We start from the raw sequence: 24,690 nt of genomic DNA on the forward strand, positions 1-24,690 counted from the left end.
TTTTTTTTTTTTTTTTTTTGGAGAGATTTTTGCTCCAGGGAGCGTGCACTCACCAGACAGAAAGAGAGAGACATTAAAGACAGAAAGCGAGAAATCACCCTAGGGGGGATGGTCATGCCACAATCCCTTCTCCTCTTGGGATCTTGGGCACGCACGCACACGCGCCCGGCGTGAGTTTTAAGCCACCAGGTCTGGGATGCGAACCGCGGTCGACTACGTGGGAATCCAGCGACATAGCCATTATGCTAACTGCTGGTTCCCCTCACTATGCATTTTTGCATAGAAAAATACATCATGACTTTTCCAACAACATATATGTATACACACACACACACACATATACACACACAAACACATATAATACAGACATATACATACACACATTTATGGCATGTGCTTCTGAGTGGGGCTGAATGGGATTCAATTTTTTTGGTAATGTAACATATACACATTTATGGCATGTGCTTCTGAGTGGTGCTGAATGGGATTCAATTTTTTTGGTAATGTACATTTTTTTCTTTTTAAATGGAGAGATTTTTGCTATAGGGTGTGTACATTCACCAGAGAAACAGAGAGAGACATAAAATGAGAAATCAACCCCCCTCCCAGGAGGGATGGCCTCACTGCAAGCCTTTCTCCTCCATTCTCCTCTTGGGATTTTGGGCTTGCATGCACACATGCCCAATGTGAGTTTAAGCTGCTGGGTCCAGGATTTGAACTGTGGTCAGCTACATGCGAGTCCAGCAATGTAATCATTCCACCATCTGCTGGTGCCTGGGCTGATGTACTTTTAAACAATGACCTACCTCCTGGTTACAGCTTCGGTAAGCTCTTTCTACACTTTTAGTATTTCTGAGCTGCTACTCTGTGCACTACCCTGAGATTTGAGGGGAGATACTGCAGGGTCCCCTACCCTGCGGCAAGGGACAGGGGTTAGGGCTCCTGTCTGCACTGTTTCAATGTGGTATTTCTTGGACATGAAGCCAGCCCCTCTGGCTAGGGGAGCAGAAGTCCAGCATGTGGCTGTAATCTGGAAGGTTCTGCTGAGTCCCCAAACACAGCCTGAAAGTCAGGGAGCCAGATTCCTCTTCTCGCCACAGTCACTGACATAGCTGACCCTCACAGATAAGCGAAATCACCTGAGAATCCATTTTTGCTTTCTTGCTTAGACCATTTTTTATAGATGATGCATTTCCTAAATATCTGTTGCTGGGTAAAGGTGCACTGATTTCTACACACTCCCTCATGTGCAAGTATGCCAGGGCCTGGTCGTGCGTGTGCTTGCTATGGGAACCCCAGTTGTGACTCACAGCTTTACAAGGGCCCTGCTGAGTTCTAGATCCCTGGGCAAGAAAGACTCAGGGTGAAAGCTCAAGACTGATGAACCCCCACACTGTCGATACTTTACTACTTGTGGCTCCCAAAGCTTCATTTTATATTTTCTCAGAAAAGTTGTCATATAATATGGGGGAAAGTGCAGACTTTACAAATAAAGAGTGAATGGTAAAAAAAAAAAAAATGGAGCCAGATCATCAGGCATCCCAGGGACAGCCACGGTGCAGTGACGGGTACAGAGTCTTATACCCCTAATAGACCTATGTGCTTTTGAGGCTCAAAGTCACGCGCACACTATCTGTTGGAAAACTAAACACACAATTCTTTTATAGACAAGTTCAAGGGTTCAAGGACCCCTTGAAGTCCAACCACGGATCCCAGGTCAGGAACCTCTACCCCAGTGTTTAGTACGTTACATGTCTCTCTCACACACATGTTATCTTTGACCCTCACACAGACCCTGCAGAGCTGACACTGCTCATTTTCAGAGAGAACTGGGGCTCTGAGCAGTGACTTGCTTACGTGACTCAGGGGAGGCTTCCCAGTGATAAATCCTCATGCTTTCCACTGTGCCACACTGGCTTACACTGTCTGTAGTGGTCATCTCCCTAGAGATGAGGAAGACCAAGCCAGCCTGGTGTCCAGTACTTTGAAGGCACAGGGTGGAGTGTAACTTCCATGTGCATGTGGCTGAGACTGAACTGGAGGAGACTGTGTTGAACTCCGCAGGAAGGGCTGTCTTACCCCAGGTGAATGGTCCGGATGTGTTTCTGGATCCCTGCTGCAGTGCTCAGCACTTTCCCACAGTTTTTCCAGAGGCATTTGAACATCACCTTCATGGAGTTCTGTACAGGGGAGAGAAAGTTTCATTAAAATGAAAAGTAATGCACCAAATATTCTTTTTGTTGTCCCAATGTATCTTTTCTTTTCCTTCATTAGAAAAATAACAGCTTCCTATCCTCTTGATTGTAATGCAGGACACTCCCTGAGGCTAGGGAGGTTGGGGACCTCAGACATTTTGCTGCATCCTTCTTGAGAACAGAGCTCTATTGGACTGTTTCAGATCATCTTCTTGAATTTGCTCACAGTGTCACTTAGGCTGTAATGACAGTGGCAAATATTCACTGAACACTTACTGGGTGCCAGGAGCTATTCTAAGTATTTCTCTCATTTAATCTGAAGAGTTGGGTACTATTATTAATTTCCATCTTACAGATGCATAGAGAGCTTTAGTAGAAAAGTGCCCCGTTAATAAAGCAGCTTAGCAAAACTGGAATACGACTCCAGAGTCTGGCTGTGTCATCCTCTCCACCAGGTCTGCCTTCTTAACGAGGGTCTCAGTGTTTTTGTAAAACAGCCCAGCACAGTGATTGAGAGCACTGATTTGGGCTTACTTCTCAAGACCCCAGTGTGCTTATTCATAAAGAAGGAACAGTAATAGTACTTGCCCTACAGGTTATTACGGAGATCAGGGAAATCATGGAAGGGGATCAGTCAGTAGAACATCAACGGGAGTAATTAGTCAGCTAATAGCAGCTATTATGGTACTATTTATTTGGAGAGATTGTTGCTATAGGGTGCATGTGCTCTCCAGAAAGACAGAGAGAGACAGAAGACAGAAAGCAAGAAATCACCCCCCAGGGGGGATGGCCATGCTGCAATCCCTTCTCCTCCATTCTCCTCTCGGGATCTTGGGCATGCACGCATGCACACATGCCCAACGTGAGTTTAAGCCACTGGGTCCGGGACTTGAACCATGGTTGACTACATGGGAGTCCAACGACATAGCCTTATGCCAACTGCTGGTCCCTATTATGGTACTATTTTGCGTATGCTTCCTGGAGTAAATTTGACAGGACATGAGTTTTCTCCAGGGAGTCCCTTGTCTTTGGGATGCCACCTCTTTGCTGATTGTGCCCTTGGGTATGGTAACAGTTCCTTATATGCATTCACCATGCCCTATTTCCTTTTCCTCTTGGGCACACAGCTAGAATTGGCTACCCAGACACCCCTGCAGCCAAGTGAGGTCATGTGATTGAATCAGGGCCAATAGAATGTGGGCAGACGTGACACCATTGTTCTAATTCTCACCCCTAAACTACTTCCCAGTGCCAACACCAGTTCACTCTGGTGACCAGATGGAAAAGACACCCATGGATTTCGGGGAGCACAGAACCACTAGATTGGGGGTTCTTACTCTCTTATTTGCCATGGACCTTTTCAGAGTCAGATGAAACCTAAGGACTTCTTCTCAGATTAGTGTTTCTTACTGTTTAAAGTAAAATGTGTAGAAGCACAAAGAAAAGCAGATGTGCTAAAATAAGGTTATGAAATTAGGAGAAATATTTTGTAATATGGTGGCATGGTATTCCCTAACAGATGATATAATGAGACCTTGAAGTGGGTCTCCAGCTATCATAATTTCAAAGTAGAATTAAGCATTAAGCATAAATGATATTTTACGATATCTACTAAAATTGTGGTGTGACATGAAATAGTATGATTTCTATTGGTGTTAATGTCAGAGGTCGTACTAATATTATTATGGTTTGACACCTTCAGTCATAATTGTAGGAAATGTTGAGTTAGAGTTAAGAGGTTAGTGACAATAAGGATACACTTTTCCCTTCACCCTTGTTCACAGACCCTCTGAATTATGCACACTCCTTTAAAGGTCTGTGGACTCTAGGTTAAGAACTCCTGCACTAGAAGGAAGGAGCCTCATCCCCGGAGAGCTGTGTGGAGCAGAGACACCCCATACCCTTCACCCCCACACTGAGCTGACTGAACTGTGACATGAGAAATAAGCTTTTATTGCGTTAAGCTACTGAGGTTTGAAAATAGGTTGCTTCATCAGTAAGCATCCCCTGACCACCAAACATAGTAGTGGTGACACCTTCCCTGAACTGATGAAAATGATGTACCTGTGTCTACATGTCTGCTAGGATTTCTGCCATCAGGTACATGCGGTTTCCATCATCAGTCTCCTGGTTCCATGAAGCAATCATTTATCATTTTTAAAAATTTTATTAAAAATAATTTTATTTATTATTATTATTTTCCAATTTGACCAGAGAGAGAGAGGGAAAGTAAGAAAGCAAACTACCAGGTTCGAAACTTGAACTGTGGTTGGCCATATGGGAGTCCAGCACCCCTACCACCATGCCACCTGGGGGCCCCAACAATCTCTTATAATTTAGAAGACAATTGATTTGAGTACTTCTTATGGGACCAGGATTCAAACTAATCTAGACAGCCAGTTCTACTGAAGATTTTTCTCTGTGTTTCTTAATTGAAAAAGGCACTCGGAAGCTTCCAGAACTAAAGATTGTCTGTGTTGGTGACTGGTGGCTGTTAGCATGGTGAGCAGAGGACAACACGCAACAGCATGTTGCTGCAGCATGCTAGTGCAGACGTGTGACAACAGAAGGAACCCACCGCTCCTCTGGGCTTTGGGAGCCTAGTGGCCTGGTGTGTCCCTGCCCACCCAGGCAGGCAGTCATGGAACCACCACCCAGCGCTGGGCAGCATGGGCAGCTCAGAGATGCTGACCTGTAAGAGGCAGTGTCGAGCTGCAGGAGCTGTGGCTACAGGAGGGAGAGCTGAAGCTGTTGGAAGATGTGAAGAAGCTGAGAAGCAAAGACACTGCCAGCAGACTTCAAAATAGTGATCCTCCTGAGTCTGTATTTATTCTAAGACAGTTGCAGTCTCAGGCTCCCTAACCTCCTTGGGACACTGATCTACATACATGGGGTATAAGATGAGCCAAAAAGGGAGATTTAAATCCCATTCCTCAACCTTCAAAGTTCACAAAAAGAGATTCTGATTGGTGTTTTTTTTTTTTCCTTATCCAGAGAATTATTTTATTCAAAGCAGATTACTTGACTTAACACTGTTTCTGAACAAATCTCCATCCGTGTGTGCTTTCTGCCCATTTTTCAAATGAAGCTATACTACAGAAAATATCTTCTACTTAAGAGAATTAATGACTCCAACCAAAATTACATGTACTCAATAGACCAAATATCTTTCTGGAAATGAAGTCATGATAGATTAAAAAAAACTTTTGATTCATTTCTAACCTTTTTGTTGATGGTAGTCTTTCATTCATTAGGTTAAATACAGTCATCCTGGTGTCTAAGGGATATTGGTTCCATGACCCCCTGGTGGATACCAGAAGCTGTAGATGTTCAACTGTCTTTAAAAAAGGGCACAGTATTTGCATATAACCTATGCACATCCTCCAGGATACTTCAAGTCATCTCTAGACTATTTATAAGTAGTTTTAGCATCGAATATAAAAGAAAAGAAAACATACAGCTGAACTGTTTCATCATCTCTCTGTTAGGGACCACCTCTTCTACCATTTTACAACAACTGGTGGGGCCTGGCTGCTCCTCAGTTGGTTGGATCCACAGATGTTGAACCTAAAGATAGGGAGGGCCAACCCTACCTACTTAGCAAGGAATATTTCAGGTGCTGGGGATGGAGAACAAAAGAAAAGAGGCTGTTCTCCAGGAGCTCAAATTCCAGTGAGGGAAAAACATACACTGTAATACATAATGACCACTTCCCATAAAGAGGGAGGCCTCTGGAAGGTGACTTTTGAGCTGGAACCTGAAGACGGGAGAGGGGAGAGGGAGCCAGCCTTGCTAAGAGCTAGAGTTCTCCAGGCAGAGTGAAGAGTTACATGCAAAGACCTGAAGGTGGGAACGAGTCTGGCATACCAGAGGGCAGGGAGGAAGGCAGTATCTTCAGAGTAAAATGCAGGAGGGAGTGATCTGCTTGAGGGAGATGAGGTGGAGAGGCAGGCAGAGCCAGATCAGGTAGGTTTTTCTAGGTGAAAGTAGAAACTTGGATTTCATGCTAAAATAAAAGTTACTGACAAAGTGGAGTGACACTGTACAATTGAGGTTTACAAGTTATTTCTCATCTTTGGGAGAGAGTGTAAGCAAGGTCACCAGCTACTGCAGGTGAGGGAAGGTGGTGGCATGGAAGGTTTGAGCAGTGAGGAAGGAAAAACGCAGATACGTTCAAGATATACTTAGGAGGCAGATCCGACAGCACTCACTAGTAGGCTGAATGTGAGGAATGAGAAAAGAGATGGTCTTGAAGGTGACTTCTGTGTTTTAGGTTTGAATGCCTGCGAGAACTGCAGATCTGTTTTGAATATGCTGATTGTGAGATCCTTATTATGTCAATAGGAAGTAAGAAGCAGGACACCAAAGGTGTGGGCCCGGAACTCAACGGAAAGTCAAGGTTAGAGACATAAATTTGGAGTCAGAAGCTGAAAGAGCATTTGAACTTGAGTCTGCACTACTGGTGGTGCAGTAGTAACATAACTGGACCCACATGGAAAGGCCTTGGGTTCACATCCCAGGACCTCCCAGAGCGTGCCAGGTAGGTGCGCATGTCCTGTGATCTGGGATGATTGAAGCTGGGGACAGACAGCAGTGTCAAGATTCTGTGGGGGTGCCTGTCTCTCTGTCTCTTTCTCATAGAGGACATAAATGAATAATACTAGGTTGTTGGGAAGGTCATGATGAATTTTTGCATTGAGAAATATGTCATCACTTTTCCGACAGCCTAATAATAATAATAATAATAATAATAAAAAGATTGAAAATGAAAAGATAGAGAAAAATGCAGCTAGAGATGGAAAAGAGGGCCCAGGATACTACAGCATCCAATAGTTGTTGGAGATCAAGAAGGCATATTCGGAGAGAGGAGGCGTCGGGACAGTGTGGCATTATGGGCACAAACAGGAAAGGGGTTCAGGAAGGACCATGTGATGACTCTGCTGAATGAGGACTGTGGTGTGTCCCCTGGATTCCACCTATGGGGGCTGCAGTGGCCCAGACAGCAGCAAGTATCATAGGGTGGCAGGGATGGAAGTCAGACTGGCATGAACTGGAGAATAAGCGGGATTTCAGGAATGGAGTGGCAAATTTTGGCCTTTGGCAAGAAATTTTGCTCATCTATGAACAGTCACAGGAAGGACTGTAAAGATGAGTGATACTAGAGTGAGTTTTTATACGTTTTTAAAAACTTTGCCAAAGGGCATGTATGCTTGTCAGAGAGAGCACCCCTCTGTCAGGTATGGTCCTGCCACAATCCCGTCATCATGTGTCTAGCGTCAGGATTCTGGGCACATACACGCACATGCTCAGTGTGTTTTTTTGGAGAGACTTTTGCTATAGGGTGCGTGCACTCGCCAGAGAGACAGAGAGAGACATAGAGACAGAAAGCGAGAAATCATCCCCCAGGGGGGATGGCCACACCACAATCCTTTCTCCTCCATTCTCCTCTCGGGATCTTGGGCACGCATGCACACGCCCGGTGTGAGTTTAAGCCACCAGGTCTGGAACTTGAACCATGATCAACCACATAGGAGTCCAGCGGCATAGCCATTACACCAACTGCTGGTCCCCTCAGTGTGTTTCTTAAGTTGCTGAGACTCAGATTGCACAGTCGGCCACGTGGGATCTGGCTCCCTTAACCACTAGGCAAGGAGGTAGGCCCTGAAGCAGTTTTTGACGCTGACAGGAATAACTGCAAAGATGTAAACCTTTGTGAATGAAGCAGAGATGGGGGAGTCACCTCTTCAGAAAGTGCGAGGAGTTCGGAGCCGGTCCGTGCAGCACAGGTAGGGAGGCTGCCTTGGATCACAGGACCGTTTTCCACTGGGCAAGAGGGCAAACCAGATGGCAGATATGGGGGGCCGTTAGTTTGCCAATCTGGTGAAGGAGGAAAAAAGGCATTTCTGCATGAGTGCTACTAATTTTTCAGTGAGGCAGGAAGCGAGGGCAAAGAAAGAGGGCTGTGTGTGAGGTTTGGGGGGACCAGAGAAAGACGAAATAGCTACCTCAGAAGAGGAAAAGGAATGGCAAGGTATGTAACATCATCCCTGTACTCAGAGATATAACAACATCTCTGTACTCAGGTTGGAAACGAGATTTCAAAACGCTACGAGACTTATCTGGTGGCATTTGATGGTTCTTACCAGTTCTATGAAGCCTTTCGTAATTAACTAGCCAACATATAAAGCCAAATTTCTTCTACATCATAGAACATTTTTAAAGTCCTCAAATTGCTGATTGTCTTAGGAAATGACAACCACAGTGGCTTTTTTTCCCCATAACAAGTATTATTTATAAGATTGATGATCCTTGTCCTTGCAATAATATGCCAAGCTTTTCAAAAAAAATAAATGTTGCCAGAGGGCATATGTGCTTGCCAGACAGAGACAGAGACAGAGAGAAAGTGACAGAGTCCCAGTTGGCGTGGTCGCACTGCAATTCCTTCTGTTTCTCCTGGGATTTTGGGCACACATGCAGATGTGCCAGTGTGTTTCTTAAGGCGGATCTCAGACTTGAATCATGCTATCAACCATGCGGGATCCAGCTGCCTTAACCACCGTGCCTCAGGCTGGTCAAAGCATTCGTTTTTTTAAAACTGTGAAGTAGTAACACTTGTTCCTGATTGCAGAAAGACAAATTTCATTAGTCTAGCTCCTCTCTTTACCTGCCACTCTATTAGTTCAAGTCGATGATAAAGCGGTATCAAATCCCCGAGTACAAGGAAGCTGAACATCCTCTTTCAGAGAGAGACATAGAGACAGAAAGCGAGAAATCATCCCCCAGGGGGGATGGCCACACCACAATCCTTTCTCCTCCATTCTCCTCTCGGGATCTTGGGCACGCATGCACACGCCCGGTGTGAGTTTAAGCCACCAGGTCTGGAACTTGAACCATGATCAACCACATAGGAGTCCAGCGGCATAGCCATTACACCAACTGCTGGTCCCCTCAGTGTGCTTCTTAAGTTGCTGAGACTCAGATTGCACAGTCGGCCACGTGGGATCTGGCTCCCTTAACCACTAGGCAAGGAGGTAGGCCCTGAAGCAGTTTTTGACGCTGACAGGAATAACTGCAAAGATGTAAACCTTTGTGAATGAAGCAGAGATGGGGGAGTCACCTCTTCAGAAAGTGCGAGGAGTTCGGAGCCGGTCCGTGCAGCACAGGTAGGGAGGCTGCCTTGGATCACAGGACCGTTTTCCACTGGGCAAGAGGGCAAACCAGATGGCAGATATGGGGGGCCGTTAGTTTGCCAATCTGGTGAAGGAGGAAAAAAGGCATTTCTGCATGAGTGCTACTAATTTTTCAGTGAGGCAGGAAGCGAGGGCAAAGAAAGAGGGCTGTGTGTGAGGTTTGGGGGGACCAGAGAAAGACGAAATAGCTACCTCAGAAGAGGAAAAGGAATGGCAAGGTATGTAACATCATCCCTGTACTCAGAGATATAACAACATCTCTGTACTCAGGTTGGAAACGAGATTTCAAAACGCTACGAGACTTATCTGGTGGCATTTGATGGTTCTTACCAGTTCTATGAAGCCTTTCGTAATTAACTAGCCAACATATAAAGCCAAATTTCTTCTACATCATAGAACATTTTTAAAGTCCTCAAATTGCTGATTGTCTTAGGAAATGACAACCACAGTGGCTTTTTTTCCCCATAACAAGTATTATTTATAAGATTGATGATCCTTGTCCTTGCAATAATATGCCAAGCTTTTCAAAAAAAATAAATGTTGCCAGAGGGCATATGTGCTTGCCAGACAGAGACAGAGACAGAGAGAAAGTGACAGAGTCCCAGTTGGCGTGGTCGCACTGCAATTCCTTCTGTTTCTCCTGGGATTTTGGGCACACATGCAGATGTGCCAGTGTGTTTCTTAAGGCGGATCTCAGACTTGAATCATGCTATCAACCATGCGGGATCCAGCTGCCTTAACCACCGTGCCTCAGGCTGGTCAAAGCATTCGTTTTTTTAAAACTGTGAAGTAGTAACACTTGTTCCTGATTGCAGAAAGACAAATTTCATTAGTCTAGCTCCTCTCTTTACCTGCCACTCTATTAGTTCAAGTCGATGATAAAGCGGTATCAAATCCCCGAGTACAAGGAAGCTGAACATCCTCTTTGAGTTCCTGGAGTTACACCAACTGTAATTGTTTATCCCCTCCTCAATTACACGTACTTTTCTTTTCTTTTCTTTCTTTCTTTCTTTCTTTTTGGTCCCTGCTAACAACTTCAAATTAAACTTCAAATAAATCTGTTGCCCAAAGAAAATTAGGTAATGGATATGATGAAATACGATGAACTTTGCCTCTTCTCTTTTCTTTCTTCTTTTCTTTTCTTTTCTTTTCTTTTCTTTTCTTTTCTTTTCTTTTCTTTTCTCTTCCCTTCCTTCTTCCCTCCCTTTTTTCTTTTCTTTTCTTTTCTTTTCTTTTCTTTTTCGTTCCTTTTTTTTCTTTCTATGGGTTTTCAGGACACATGTTGAAGACAGACTGAGTAGTTTCTAGCATGGCAGCTCCTTGAGAACAGGAACCTTGACTGTTGCCCAGAACTCTATGCTGGTACCTGACAGTGTCTGGCTCCGTGAGTCTTTGGTGTGTTCAATCTTGGGAATGTTGTGTTTTGGGGCCTGCAGAGATGAGCCATATCTGAGACATTCTGCCTTTTTAAAAATAATTATTTATTTTTTAACTCTATTTATTCATTCATCTATTTTGATTAGATGAGAGAGAGAGAGAGAGAGAGAGGAGAGAGAGAGAGAGAGAGAGAGAGAAAGTGAGAAAGCAAGCTACCAGGTCTGGGATTCAAACCATGGTCAGCCATGTGGGAGTGTCTAGCACTTTAATCACCATGCCACCCACTGGCCCCCATCTTTTCTTTTTAATGCATTTTGGAAATTCACTTAAAAAAAAGATTTATGTTCACATACTGCTTCTTGAAAAGATTATTCTGTACAATTTTTCTCAGCACAATTAACCCTTGCTTATCTTACCTGGCTGTAAACGAACTTTTCAGGGAGGCCCAAGGGGAGGCCCTGCACGATGAGGGCTGGAATATAAATGGTTTTCTCTCCACTCTAACAGTACATTTCTCTTCCACTATTACACACTCTGCACTGGCAACTCCTTGAGGAAGGTCTAAGTTCACCAGAAGAGAGTGGAAAATCTGCTGCAGGAAAAATTACTGTCTAATTTATAATGCCACTGGCAAGAAGGATGGAAGGTCTCCGTACAGCACTGCATTCCAGCAGCACGGCTAGAGAAAGTGCCTCTTGACCTGCGAGATCACTGCCAGTGTGGACTCTGAAACACAATTACACACCACGGGAAGATGGACTTTCTGCGGAGGGGGCACTCCCAAAAGCCCTCCACAAAGGGAAGCTTCTCTTCTCCTCTACCTCTTCCTTTTGACATTGCTTTTGGATAACGCACCTCACATTCATGATTCCCATCTTATCCCAACCTGTCAGAACTCTGCCCTCATAACTTACCTGTGAAGAGAGAGCTGCCGTTCTTGACATTTGGGGGCAATGCAGATGAAAAGTTTCAGAAATGCTTACGACTTTGACCAGGTTCAACTTTTATGGATCGATCCTAAGAAAATAATTCAGGACATCTCCAAGGATAACTGTGTAAAGATATTTATTATACTGATTTTTGCTTTCTGAATTTTTTCTCTTTATTTATGACAGAGTGACTGTGTGTGTATGAGAGAAAGAGAGAGAGAGAAACAGAGAGAGAGAGAGAGAGAGAGAGGAGAGAGAGAATGAATATACACACTCCCCAATAAGGCCAGGTCATGCCACAATCCTTTTGCTTCATTTCTCCATCCTGCCAGGATCCTGGGCACAGGTACATGTGCCCGGCATGTTTTTCAAGTTTCCTGGGCTGGGATTTGAACTATGGTCAGCCATGTAGGAGCTGGCTCCTTCTGCATAGTACTTAACTGTTGTGCTACAGAGATGGCCCCTGATTTTTAGACTGGAAAAACATGAGAAGTAAACTCAAGACTGACAATGAGGATTAGTTAGATTAATCCCATGTGATGGGACATTAAGCAACCATGAAAGTGAAGTTGTAAGCAAAGCTTCTTTGACGTGAAGTTTCCAGTCTATGAAGGGAATTGCTGATACCCCCCATTTGACCCTAGAGGTCCACTCTGCTCCTTTCTGTACCATGCCCATGCCCAAGGCTGACCTGCCTGCATGAGTGAGCTCCCTTGCTCTGTTGAATTTGGCCCATGGAGGCCCCAACAGGAGGTTGGCAGGCAGTGGCTGCGTCTCTCCCCCAGTGCTCCCACTTCTCCTACAGCTGTATTTCCAGAGTTCTGGTGACTCTCCAGGTCCTGGACATCTCTCCTTTACTTGCCTCTTCAGGCCTAAGGTAGTAATGGCCTTTCCTGGTTGTCAACCTCTGGGGTCCAGCCTCTACTGATATCCCTAGGTCTGTCTACACCTTTGTAAAGAGTCTCTTTAGCAAAGTCTTCTCATGCAGGCCTATGGCCTAGTGGTTAAGCGAGCCAATCCCTTATGGCCAAGTGCACAGTTCAAAGTCTGGCCATGATGGCTTGAAAAACATGTTGGGTACATGTGTGTGCCCCAAATTCTGACAGGGTAGAGAAATGGAGGAAAAGGGATTTTGGTATGACTATTTTCCACTGGGGTGGGGGAGTGTTTTCTCCCTACCCTATCTTTCTCCTGTGAGTGCACATGCCCTCTGGCAAAGTGAGAAAACAAATAAACAAAATAACAAAAACCAGACTCTTCTCAAGTCCTCTGAATGTGCCACTTGTTCCTTGCCTGACCTTGACTATACAGGAAAAGATTAGAAGAGTAGAAAATATATGAATAATATTACCTTTGGGGGAAGGAATATGTAATACAAATAAAAATATATCCCTCATGGTGGAAATATGGGGAAGGGCTGTTTTATTTTTACATTAATTTCCAAATTTAATCATTTTCTTATTTTTAATTTTAGAAGTTCTTTCTTTCTTTCTTTTTTTAAAAAAGGGAATGAATATTGCTTGACTGCTTTTTAAAAATAATATTTATTCACTTTTTCAACAAGAGATTGAGCAACCCTCCTTAGGCTCTCATGCTGTCACCCGCCGGCAGTCGCAGCCAGCTTGGATCACGGGTAGTTGGGCCCTGGTGTGTAGAGGGGAGGCCTTTGACCACGAACCTGCGGCCTTCTCACGGAGATCCAGCATCACGGAACACTGCATCATTGCTTTGCCATTGGCCCTACTGCTTGACTAATATTGGAGAACAAAAGTATACTAGCAGGGTCATCAACATATTTTTAAAATTATTTTATGTATGTATGTATGTATGTATGTTTTTGCCACAGGGCACATGCACTCATGGGAGAGAATCAGTGACACAGAGAGGGAAAGTGATAAATCACTCCCTAAAGGGGATGGCCATGCTACAATCCCTTCTCCACTCTCTTCTCTGGATTTAGGGTATGCATGCACATGTGCCCAGTGTGATTTTTCAAGCTGCTGGATCCAGGACTTAAACTGAGGTCAGCCATGTGAGAGCCCAGCATCTTAACTGCCATGCCAAATGTTGGCCCCCAGGATGACCAAGTTTAATGAAATCAATGGCTTCTTTCTACACAGTCCAAAGATGTCACTACATTGAAGTAATGAAGTCCCTTAAATGATAACTTAGTACTTTTGAAGTCACCTAACCATATCCACTTGAAACAAATTCTCTGTCTACAAACAGATGACTTGCTGTTCCACTAAAGGAAAGCAAGCCATGGGAGGAGGAGAACATGAAAAAATAGCTAAATAAACAACGCCCAGCTTGCCGCCTGGGTCCAAGCTTGCCCAATGAAGCCAAGCCAAGCAAAGCTGCTGGCAGGGTCTCAGCAGCCAAGTCTGATCAGGCCCATCTGTGCTTCAACCCTGGCTTTTCCACATGACTCTAACAGATGTTTGCAAAGCTGGAATGTCTGCAATTGCACAAAGCAACAGCTGAAAATTCACCTCCAATGGAAAGCACTTCTGATGAACACCAGAGCCAGCATCAGCAGAGACTTCGAGGCTAACAGAATGGTCTTCTTCACAGAGCAGCTGAGGGGACAGAGGGAGGGCAGAAGAAGGCCTCCATTGATGGAAACCACTATTTCCCTGGCCCTGTGCTAGCAGCTTCCCCACATGTCCCCTATTTAAAATTCACAACAACTTCAAAAGGAGCTGAAGCTCTGGGTAGTCACAAGCAGGCTCCCATATGCCGAATGTGAGAGGCACAGCAGCTTCCAGACAAGCTCATAGGCTCACCCAACTTTCACGCATGGCTACAATGGTTAGATAGAACATTGGAGAGATTGTCCTACGTAGCAGCTTCCAGGCTGTCAGAGACCAACTGCTTTGAGCTATATAGGCTGAGATCACTGGCCAATGCTTTCCTGAACTCTCTGGAAGTCACCTAACTATATCCACTTGAAACGAATTCTCTGTCTACAAACAGATGACTTGCTGCAAACATGCTTTCTGATCCTCCATCCCGTTTTAGTTTCAGACCTGGAATATATGGAGTTACTTCTATTTTCTCGACAGAATCAGGATTAACAGACAGGATGACAAGATAACCACTGAAGGTCACCTCCTGTTTCAAGAGTAGAAACATGGCTGGACTTTTAAGTATTATATAACATGTCTAGAAGAAGTCCAATTAAAGTTGAATTCCAGAAGGTACATGAAGAGACTTCACCACACAGCAACTGAGGTTAATATTGTGTTGCCTTTTCCGAGGTGATCATGAAGAGCTTTAGGTATTAAAAAAAATCTAATTAAAAGAAATTAAAAAATCTTTTGTCAGAGGGTGGGTGCACTTGCCAGGCAGAGAGAGAGAGAGAGAGAGAGAGAGAGAGAGAGAGAGAGAGAGAGAAAGAAGGAAAAGGCTAAAGCACCACCCAATGGGGTGTAGTCATGCTGCGATTCCTTCTCTTTCATTTCTCCATCTTGTCAGGATTCGAGGTGCTCACACACATGTATTTTTCAAGCATAGTTGGCCATGTGGGATCAGGCTCCCTTAACCACTAGGCCTCAAGGGCTGGCCCTACATATTTTAAAAAATAAGACAATAAGTGGGTATGTGTGTGTTGCAGGGGGTCCTAAGGTGGAGCAGTGAATGCTTTATACATCTAAGCCTGCCCAGAGAGTACCATGGTCCTCGAAGAATGAAGAGGATCCAATTTCTCTATGCAGGTGAGGTTGACACATTACATATACATCCTTAGCCAGTCTCGGGGAACCCAATCCTCTTGGCAGGGGCTCCAATGACTGTCAGGAGGTTCATTCAGATCCTCAGCAGGTGCCAAAAGACTGATAAGTAAACTGGTGTATTTAAAAATCAGTGACTACTCGACCGCGGTTCGTGTCCCAGACCCGGTGGCTTAAAACTCACGCCGGGCGCGTGTGCGTGTGTGCCCAAGATCCCGAGAGGAGAATGGAGGAGAAGGGATTGCGGCATGGCCATCCCCCCTGGGGGGTGATTTCTCGCTTTCTGTCTCTATGTCTCTCTCTGTCTGTCTGGCGAGCGCATGCGCCCTACAGTGAAAATCTCTCCAAAAAAAAAAAAAAATAACACTCACAAGAGGTACCGCAGATGGCATGCTGCTTACATCACTGGACTCCCACCTAGTCGACCATGGTTCGCGTCCCAGACCGGGTGGCTTAAAACTCACGCCGGGCACGTGTGCGTGCGTGCCCAAGATCCCGACTGCAGCACGGGAATGCCACCTTGGGGGTGATTTCTCACTTTCTATCCCTGGTGAGTGTATGTGCCCTACAGCAAAAAATCTCTCTCAAATAATAAATAAATAAATAAATAAATAAATTGTTGGCTACCTAGAAGCTGGAAGGGGGTTCCAGTTAATTCCTTTTTTTTTTTTTTTGCTATAGGGCACATGCATTCCCCAGAGAGAGGGAAAGTGAAAAATCACCCCCTAGGGGGATGGCCACACGGCATTTTCCCTTTCCTCTAGTCCTCTTTTGGGATTCTAGGCATGCATGCACACATGTCTGGAGTGATGTTCGAGCTGGTGGTCCAGGGCTTGGACCGTGTAGATGTGGGATCCAGAGCCTTAACCTCCTCCCCACCTGCTGGCCCTCCAGTTCACTTCTTAATTGTGAAAATAGCCTTACACATGTCATATCACCTCTTTGGACTTTATTTCTTTACTTGTAAAGTGAGAAGACAGAATGAAATTAGTGTTTTTTGATTTTCTAGATATGTGAGGTCAATGCAAAGTAGTTAGGGAATTCAGATGTCTAGCAAGCATGGGTGAAACATCTCCCACCTATACACACTACTTATAGATGTGTCATGATAAGTAAACTAAAAACTAATAGAAAATCTTTTTTTTAAAGAGGTTTTTGCCCTAAGGTATGTGCGCTCGTCAGAGAGAGAGGGACAGATTCAGTGAGAGGGAAAGTGAGAAATCACCCTCCAATGAGGATGGCCATGCTGCAATCCTTTCTCCTTCATTCTCTTCCTGGGATCTTGGGCATGCACGCACATGTGTCCAGCATGTTCAAGCCACCAGGTCCCGGACTCAAACCATAGTCGACCATGTGAGTCCAGTGATGTAACTGCTATGCCATCTGCTCATCCCAAGAAAAGACTTTTGTGAATGGAATAATCAGAATGTATCCTGTAGTCTTTGTGTCTATTTTTTTTTTCTCTCAGCATAGTGCTACTGAGATTCATTCACTATTTTGTATAACAATAATTTGTTTCCTTTTATTTTGGGTAGTATCCCATTGTATGGACACACCACATATATCTCTATCCATTGACCTGTGGATGGACATACGGGTTGTTTCCAGTTGGTATGATAATGAATACGGCTATTAAGAACATTTGTCTACAAGTCTTTTTGTGGACATGTATTCCCTTATCTGTCAGGTAAATACATACCTAAGAGAGAAATTGCTGGATCATATGGTAAGTGTATATTTAACTTGATGAGCAACTGCTAAACTCCTTTACAAAAAGATTGCACCCCTTAACATCTCCACCGAGTGAGAGTTCGTGCTGCCAACATTTAGTATTCTGTACATCCCAAACACACCCTGTATGATTCGATTTACTTGCAGTTCTACAATGGGCAACTCTAACCCGCAGTGACAGCAGTCAGATCAGTGGTTGCCTGGTTGGGGGTAAGGAGCACATTTGACTATGGAGGGTCATGAGAATTTCTGGGGTGGCTATTGATTAGAGGGGTGGCTACTCACAAGGCGTCATTGTCAGAGTCATTGAACTGTACACTTACAATGAGTTCATTTCACTGTGAAAATGATACCTAAATAAAGTTGATTTGAAATGATTTCTGGGGACCAGCAGCTGGCATAGTGGTCAAGGCACTGGACTCCCACATGGTTGACTGCTGTTTGAGTCCTGGACGTGGCGGCTTGAAACTCATGCCAGGTGCATGTGTGTATGCGCTCAAAATCCTGAGAGGAGAATGGAGGAAAAGGAATTGTGATATGGCCATCCCTCTTGGAGGGTTATTTCTCACATCCCCTGTGTCTGTCTCTGTCTCTCTCCAGTGAGTACATGCACCCAATGGCAAGAAACCTTAAAAAACATGGAAACTCAAAATGATGTCTGTAACAACACCAAAGAGATTCCGGATGTAACAGAGGTCCCCAGCCATTCTATATGTTTCTTCAGGCAATGGATTTAAAAGTGCAGCTCATCTTTGGGGATATCTGTGTAACTCTAATAAAATTAAACAGTCTTCTAACTTGGAAAGGTTGAGACTGGGCTGGCTGGATGATTCCGGAAGTCTTTCAAACTTCAGTGTCCCCGATCCTATATGGTGTGTGGTGGGTTAGTCTAAGATCCTGCCACTGTGTTGCCCTGAACTCAGTCTCCTCTGCTGTGGTCCCCTCTCTGAGGGCAGTCAGCTCCCTGCTCTGGCTGGCGATGCTGCGTCAGCACCACGACCCTGGCTGCTTTTCTTAGCACTGCCCTCCCCAGCAGTCCTAGCAGATGGGTCTATTTCTGGAGCAGCAGTTCTTCTGCAGGAGGCACTCGGCTGCAAATTAGTGGGTTAGGAATGAAGTCAGTGGAGGGACTGGCAGCACACTCTTCTTGAGGACCTTCTGGGTTTGTTTGCTTTTTGGAGCAGTCATTCACAATTTAAAGTGATTCATTACTTTTTGGTTCTGAAAGATTGAAGCATAGAGTGGGGCAAATGATTAATTCATTGTTTACTACCGAACAGCTATCACTGGGGCCCGTGATGTTGACTCAGCACCTCCTTCCCTCAGGGAGATTTTCCCCAGCACCCAGCCACAACTGCTCACGGTCAAGACTCCTAGGAAATAACTGAGAACCAGGTAGGCTGAGTTTTGGTAACTGCCTGTGAGGTGCCGTGGATGTCGGGAAATGCAGACCTGAGTCAGGTCTCCTGTGTCTCTCATTTCTGCCCTGGCGTAGCTGCCCTCACTGCATTGTAGGGAGGCCTCTCGGATCAATCCGAAATGAGCACGGGGTAGCTCAAGGGCCCAGAAGTGTCCTGAGCCACCGTGGCACGGGCATAGCAGTGTGGACTCAGGGTGGGGCGTGGAAGGGATCTCCTTCTCTCCACACCCCTGCTCCTTGAATTTTCCAGTCGGTCAGTTGTCAGATGAGTGAAAAGGAAGGCAGAGTACCAGCAGCTAACATGTATCAGTCTTCACGTGTCCTCTCTGCAATCTTCATGACAGCCACACTGACACAGTGCCACATTATCCACGTTTTACAGATAAGGAAACTGAGGCTCAGAGAGGTCAAGGGATCTGCTTAAGAGCACGTAAGTACTGGAGCCAGCATACCAGTGTTGTGATGTACAAAACCCGAATCTGGCACAGAAAAGAGCACATGAATAATTACTTATCACACTTCTTGATTTTCTAGGGATCTTGTGGAATGGATGAGCAACTCTCAGTCTTTAACAGAATTCCTTTTCTCCCAGACTCCCAGAGTGGCTGTATTTAGAGTCACTGCATCACCTTGTGGTCACGATGGGAAGTGCACCTCCTCACAGTCCCAGCGTTGTGGTTTATACTCCCTGGTTTTTCTGAGCACGGGACTTCTCTCAATCTGACTAAAATCCTGAAGGAAATATTCTGCTAAAACTGGGCCTGAGAAAGTCAGTCAGCTGACCTCCAGCGCCAGGAGAGAAATGCTCTTCTCACATTCTTGCCTGCCTTGGCTGAGCTCCTCTTACAAGCAAAGGATGCTTCCGGTAGAAGGCAGCTCTCCAGTGGGCAGCCTGGAGTGCCTCCCTCTGCTCTGGATTTCTTTCTGAACCCTCTGCACTCGCTCCCACCCTGCCGTGTATAATGCAGGCTGCAGCTGTGTCTATTCTCAATCCATGTTATTCTCCTCTGTGGGCAGAGGGAAATGTGAATTCCTTGAATTAATTTCCCTCCAGAGTTTCCTCCTTGCTAGTTCAGCTAAGTTCCGTTTTCTCTACCACATCGGAAACTACCAAACCTTGGGTGATTCACATAAGCTCAGTAAGCCTCTTCTGCAAAATGGGGATAAGAATGTGCCAGAGATTTTGGTGACAATGAAATGAAATGCTGCATTTAAAAACATCTGCAAACTGCAACACACTATGCAAATATAATGATTATCCACAAATATTTCTTCTGCACTAAGTAAGAGGATGCCTTATCACACACGCAGTGCACTCCACACTCATCCTTTTCACAAACGGGGAGCACAGATCTCCATGAGGTGGGACTGAGTGTGTGTGGGAAGGAGGTGGGAGAACACGCATGATAGTTTCCATAACAATGAGGAAGGTCAGGGTCATTGCTTCCCAGTCAGATATCGGGAATGCCCTTCTCCCTTTGTTAAGAGGCCCTGAAATGTCTATTACATGCTGCACACTCTAGTACTTGTGATCGCGTTTAATCTTCATGACTGTCCTGAGAGAAGTGTGGTCATACTTGTTCGCCCATTTACAGATGAAGAAGCTCATGATCAGGGAGGTGAAATGATTTTCTTAGGTCCTTAGGGTAGCAGAATTGAAGTGAGAAAAAAAAATAAAAAAAGAGTGTATTTATTAATTTCTTCCATTAGTAGAGAGACAGAGTGTGACAGAGACAGCACCCCGACAGAGTCTGGATGCTGCAGTCCACCCCCAGCCCCAGCCAGCTCCAAACCCATGCTTGTCATACTCATCGAGTCTGTAGACGTGAACTGGGAACATTCCCATCCAAGTCAGCCTCACAGGGTATTGTGCTTTACTGCCACACCACCATCAGATCCAGACTTTTTGATTCTAAGAGTGGCACCTTAATGCACTACACATCATATTATCTCTTTATAACATAGGACAGAGGTCCCATGGCCTATCAGTTAAGGGAGCCAGATCCCACATGGCCAACTGCAGTTCAAATTCTGGCCCTGGTTGCATAAAAAACATGCTGGACACATGTGCGTGCATGCCCGAAATCCTGACAGGACGGAGAAATGGAGAAGGGGTTGCAGTATGACCATGCCCCATTTGGAGGGGTTCTTTCCCCCTCTTCCTCCCTCCCTCTCTGTCTCTCTCTGGTGAGTGCATATACCCTCTGACAATTAAAAAAATACATTTGTACAATATACACAAACATATAAATATACAATGGAAAGAAAAACATTAAGAAACAATACTTAACCTTATTATGTATAGTTCACTCTATTTTGTCTTATTAATTAAGGAATGGTATACACAACTCATTAACCTTTTTTTTTTTAGTTTGCTACATGGCACTTGTGTTCATGAGGAGGGGCAGGGAGAGAGCACGCACCACCCAGGGAGATGGCCAGACCACAATCCCTTCTCCTCCATTCTCCTCTTGGGATATTGGACATGCATGTATACAGCCAGTGTCTTTTTCAAACCACTGGGTCCCAGATTCAAAATGCGTACTCAGCCGCGTGGGATCCAGCTGCCTTAACCATGCCACCAATGGGCCCTACAACTCATTCGATTGATTCGCAACCTACTTCTGAATTGAAACCTTCAGTTCAGAAATAATTATTGAGAAGGTTCTCAACAGTCTCTGTGGGACATGTGACCATCCCAATTGCCCAGTTTCAAATGGGTATTATGAATCTAAAGGAATGGAGAGGGAAATACAACAAACTCAGAAAGTTCCACCACATACAACATATTGTCTGGTTTAAGCAAATAACTTTTAGAAATCTTTTGAAACGATTTTTAAAAAAAAGCTCTGAAGTAACTGTTATAGACACTGTGTTTTACTACACAGTGGATATACCATTGATCACTCATAAATATTGCCTCTTTACACATCAGTCTCTCCTCACCCAACTTTCCTCACCTTGAAGAAACAGGCTATGCCTTATTCTCAGTGCATTAAGCATTTGCCTGACGGATGCTCAATAAATATTGGTTCAAATAATAAAAACGGGAATAGCAATAGCTTTACTTTCTTGCTATTTTCAGTACTCAAAGCAGTTTTAAGTTCAAAGGGCCAAGGCAAGAACTTGGTGTGTGTGTGTGTTTCACAAATGGCTATGAGCTCATCCTGGTGGATCACCTGCGGGAAATCCAGAGTGGACAGAGGGAGAAGTCAGAGAAAAGGGTAAACACACTTCTCGTTTGCTCGTTTATTCCTACTATCCAGCATCTTGTGGAGTTGGTCTGTGTCCTTCAGATAAATGCTGCTTTGTCAGGAAGCTTTTTCTTTTCCTTTGGTGACCTGACTGTCCCCTAAGTTAGCTGAAGCCTGTAGACCTTTGATATGAGCAGGACCAATGCAACCTAAGTGCCATGCAAGAGTGAATTCTGACTCGTGGCTTCATGGAAATACAAGGCTGGGATGGGCTTTCAGCCATACACCTTAAAGGCAGTGGAGTTTGTGAGTGAGTCTTTGCCACACCACTGGGCTGTGCTGGTAGGGAGTCAGAACGGGACACAGATAACCCCAGGGAGAAAGTCTGGGGAGCCCGAAGTAGCAGGTCAGGACTTCAGGTCCACACTGCAGTTCTGTGTGCAGGCACCCAGAGACACAGTGCCTGCTTCTTTCCCTGACTGGTCCTGGAAGACTCCGTGTCCCTGGGAACCCACAGGGGGCCAGAACAAGTCCAGGCCCCCTGCACAATGAGCTGGTATGAAATAGCAACTCTTCAGGCCACTGAGGACGACAGGAGACCGCACGAAAGAAGTTGCCCGTATTCACATGGACACTCCCAGGGAGAGTGCCTGTACCATCTCCGTGGCTACACGTGCTGGGTGCTGCTGAGCGAGGCAGGGCGGGAAGGTGTTGGATCAATGCCATCTCTTTGTTTTTCTCTTAGAAAGGAACTGGGGAAGAAAATGACTTCTCATTGCTGTTTTCAGGGCTTCCCTTTGGGTTTCTGTTTGTGAATAGTTACTAATAATTTAAAATGCACGATCAATATATAAAATAACAGTTTTGTGTTTACATGGTGATTTAAAACATAATGCCCAAATGTTTTTGAGATTTTAGCAGTAGTATTGCTTTATTCTTTGAAATGAAATGCTTTTCAAAGACTGTGAGTATAACCTAAACATACCTGAACAGAATGAGCAGAATATGAACTTTAGGTTCTAGCAGAACCTGAGAAAGACAGAGAGGGAGGGAAAGTGAGAAATCTACCCCTGTGGGGATGGCCACGCCATGATCCCTTCTCCACTTCTTCGTACAGGATTTTGGGCATGCATGCACGCATGCTCAGTGTGTTTCTCAGGCCAGCAGGTCGGTCGGGACTCCAAGGTGAAGTGGTCATGTGGGATCCAGCCTCCTTAACCACCATGCCGCCTGCCGGCTTTGCTTTAGACCTTTCTAACTAGCAGGGTAGGGGTCAATTGAATGTATAACCTCCCTGGTCCTCAATTTCCTCATATCAAGATGAGACTACAATACTTCCCATATAGGTGAGTGCTGTGAGGATTAAAGTGTAGTCAATTCATTTATTAAATTAAGTAGATTTCCCTTTTCACTTTTTACTTCGTCAATATGTAATTTTCAGTAGGCAAATATGGACCTACGTCCCTGTGTCAGCTTTCGTGTATATTTCACATCTGGTTGTATAAAAATGAGTTAGAAAATAATCTTCTGAACAACCCTTTGGGGCTGACTGAAGCAGACAAGAGAAAAGGATATTAGTTGTATTTTACATATGAAAAAATTAAAAGCCACACAACAGAAACAAAATACCAAACCAAGTTCAAAGTCCAAACTTTCCAATGCTAATAAATCTTCGTTAGCAATGTGTCAGCAGAGGCTGGGACATGTGTACTTTGGGGAGACATCCCAAAATTGTAGTCGTTTTTATTTACCTTTCATTATGACACTGCATGTCTTTTGAAACTTCAAGGACCATTCAAGGGGCTGCCTCAGTTTCTCAAAAGACGGGGTGGCTGGGAGGGCGACCCACTTTCTAAGCTCAAACCAGCCACTCAAAAAGGACGGCAAGCGCGTTCACGACAACACGCAGGAAATGGGGCGCCGAACACCAACCTTTCTCTTCCTGGGAATGGGCTCGTCAAAGAGCAGGTTGCTGGCCTCGGCCTCATCGATGCCGTCGTCGGGCTGCGCGGGGCTGCGGAAGGGTTTGAAGCTGTCGGCCGACAGCGGCGGCGACGGCGTGGACGGGTTGGACTGGTCGCTGGGGGCGCTCCAGCTCCAGTAGCCGCTGCTGCTGGTACTTGAAGGCACGCAGCCGCCCTCCTTCCAGGATCCGCTGAGGCTCTCTGCAGGGCACACAAACACAGCGTCAATGCCGTCAATGCCGGCACCTCTGAGCGCCCGGGGGTGGGGGACTGGGAGGGGATGTGTGTGTGACTGGGAAACGCAACCCTGGATTCCAGCCTGCAAAAACCACCTGCAGCCCACCCAGTAATTTGCAGCAGCTGGGTATGTATTTATTACTCTCACCACGCCACCAGTAACATTCTAGTCTATACATATTTAGTCATTGTAACCACAGGTTTTTCTGAGTCTTCCGATGTGTGCTATATCGTGCAATGTAACCTCTTTGGATGACGATGATTATACGACAAAAAGAAAAATGGATTTTCTTGTTCACTAGGTTTGGGAGCTCTGGGTAATTTTTCTCTGCGGTAATTTTAAGAGAGGGATATCATTCTCAAGATTCTCCAAATTGTTTGGCCAACCCAATTCCAACTGTTTTTTGAAAAGCAATTTCTTACAGGATTATGTTTTTTTTTTGAGAGTTTTTTTTTTTTTTCTATAGAGCGCGTGTACTTGCCAGAAAGGTAGAGACAGAGAGACAGAAAGCAAAAAATCACCCCCTGGGAGGATGGCCACACCGCAATCTCTTTTCCTCCATTCTCCTCTTGGGATCTTGGGCATGCATGCACATGTGCCCGGCACGAGTTTAAATCGCCAGGTCCGGGACTCCAACTGCAGTCGACTACATGGGAGTCCAGCGACATAGCCATTACACTAACTGCTGGTCCCTATGATTCTTTTTTATGCCAGAGGGTAT

The 24,690-nt window shown here is 45.1% G+C and overlaps 1 protein-coding gene across 1 annotated transcript in view; it reads right to left on the reverse strand.

Annotated features, from left to right (window-relative positions):
- Window positions 1-24,690, reverse strand: part of ZNF704 (zinc finger protein 704) — a 198,187-nt gene that overhangs the window by 35,040 nt on the left and 138,457 nt on the right. Inside the window, exons 3-4 of the mRNA XM_006168927.3 lie at window positions 23,700-23,932; window positions 2,080-2,180 (exon numbers count right to left, since the gene is read on the reverse strand). Of these exons, the coding sequence (XP_006168989.1) occupies window positions 2,080-2,180; window positions 23,700-23,932 (334 nt within the window). The remainder of the gene's footprint in view (window positions 1-2,079; window positions 2,181-23,699; window positions 23,933-24,690) is intronic.

The sequence above is a fragment of the Tupaia chinensis genome, unplaced genomic scaffold (genome assembly GCF_000334495.1).
Source record: "Tupaia chinensis unplaced genomic scaffold, TupChi_1.0 Scaffold146445_1, whole genome shotgun sequence".
Classification (NCBI taxonomy): domain Eukaryota; kingdom Metazoa; phylum Chordata; class Mammalia; order Scandentia; family Tupaiidae; genus Tupaia; species Tupaia belangeri.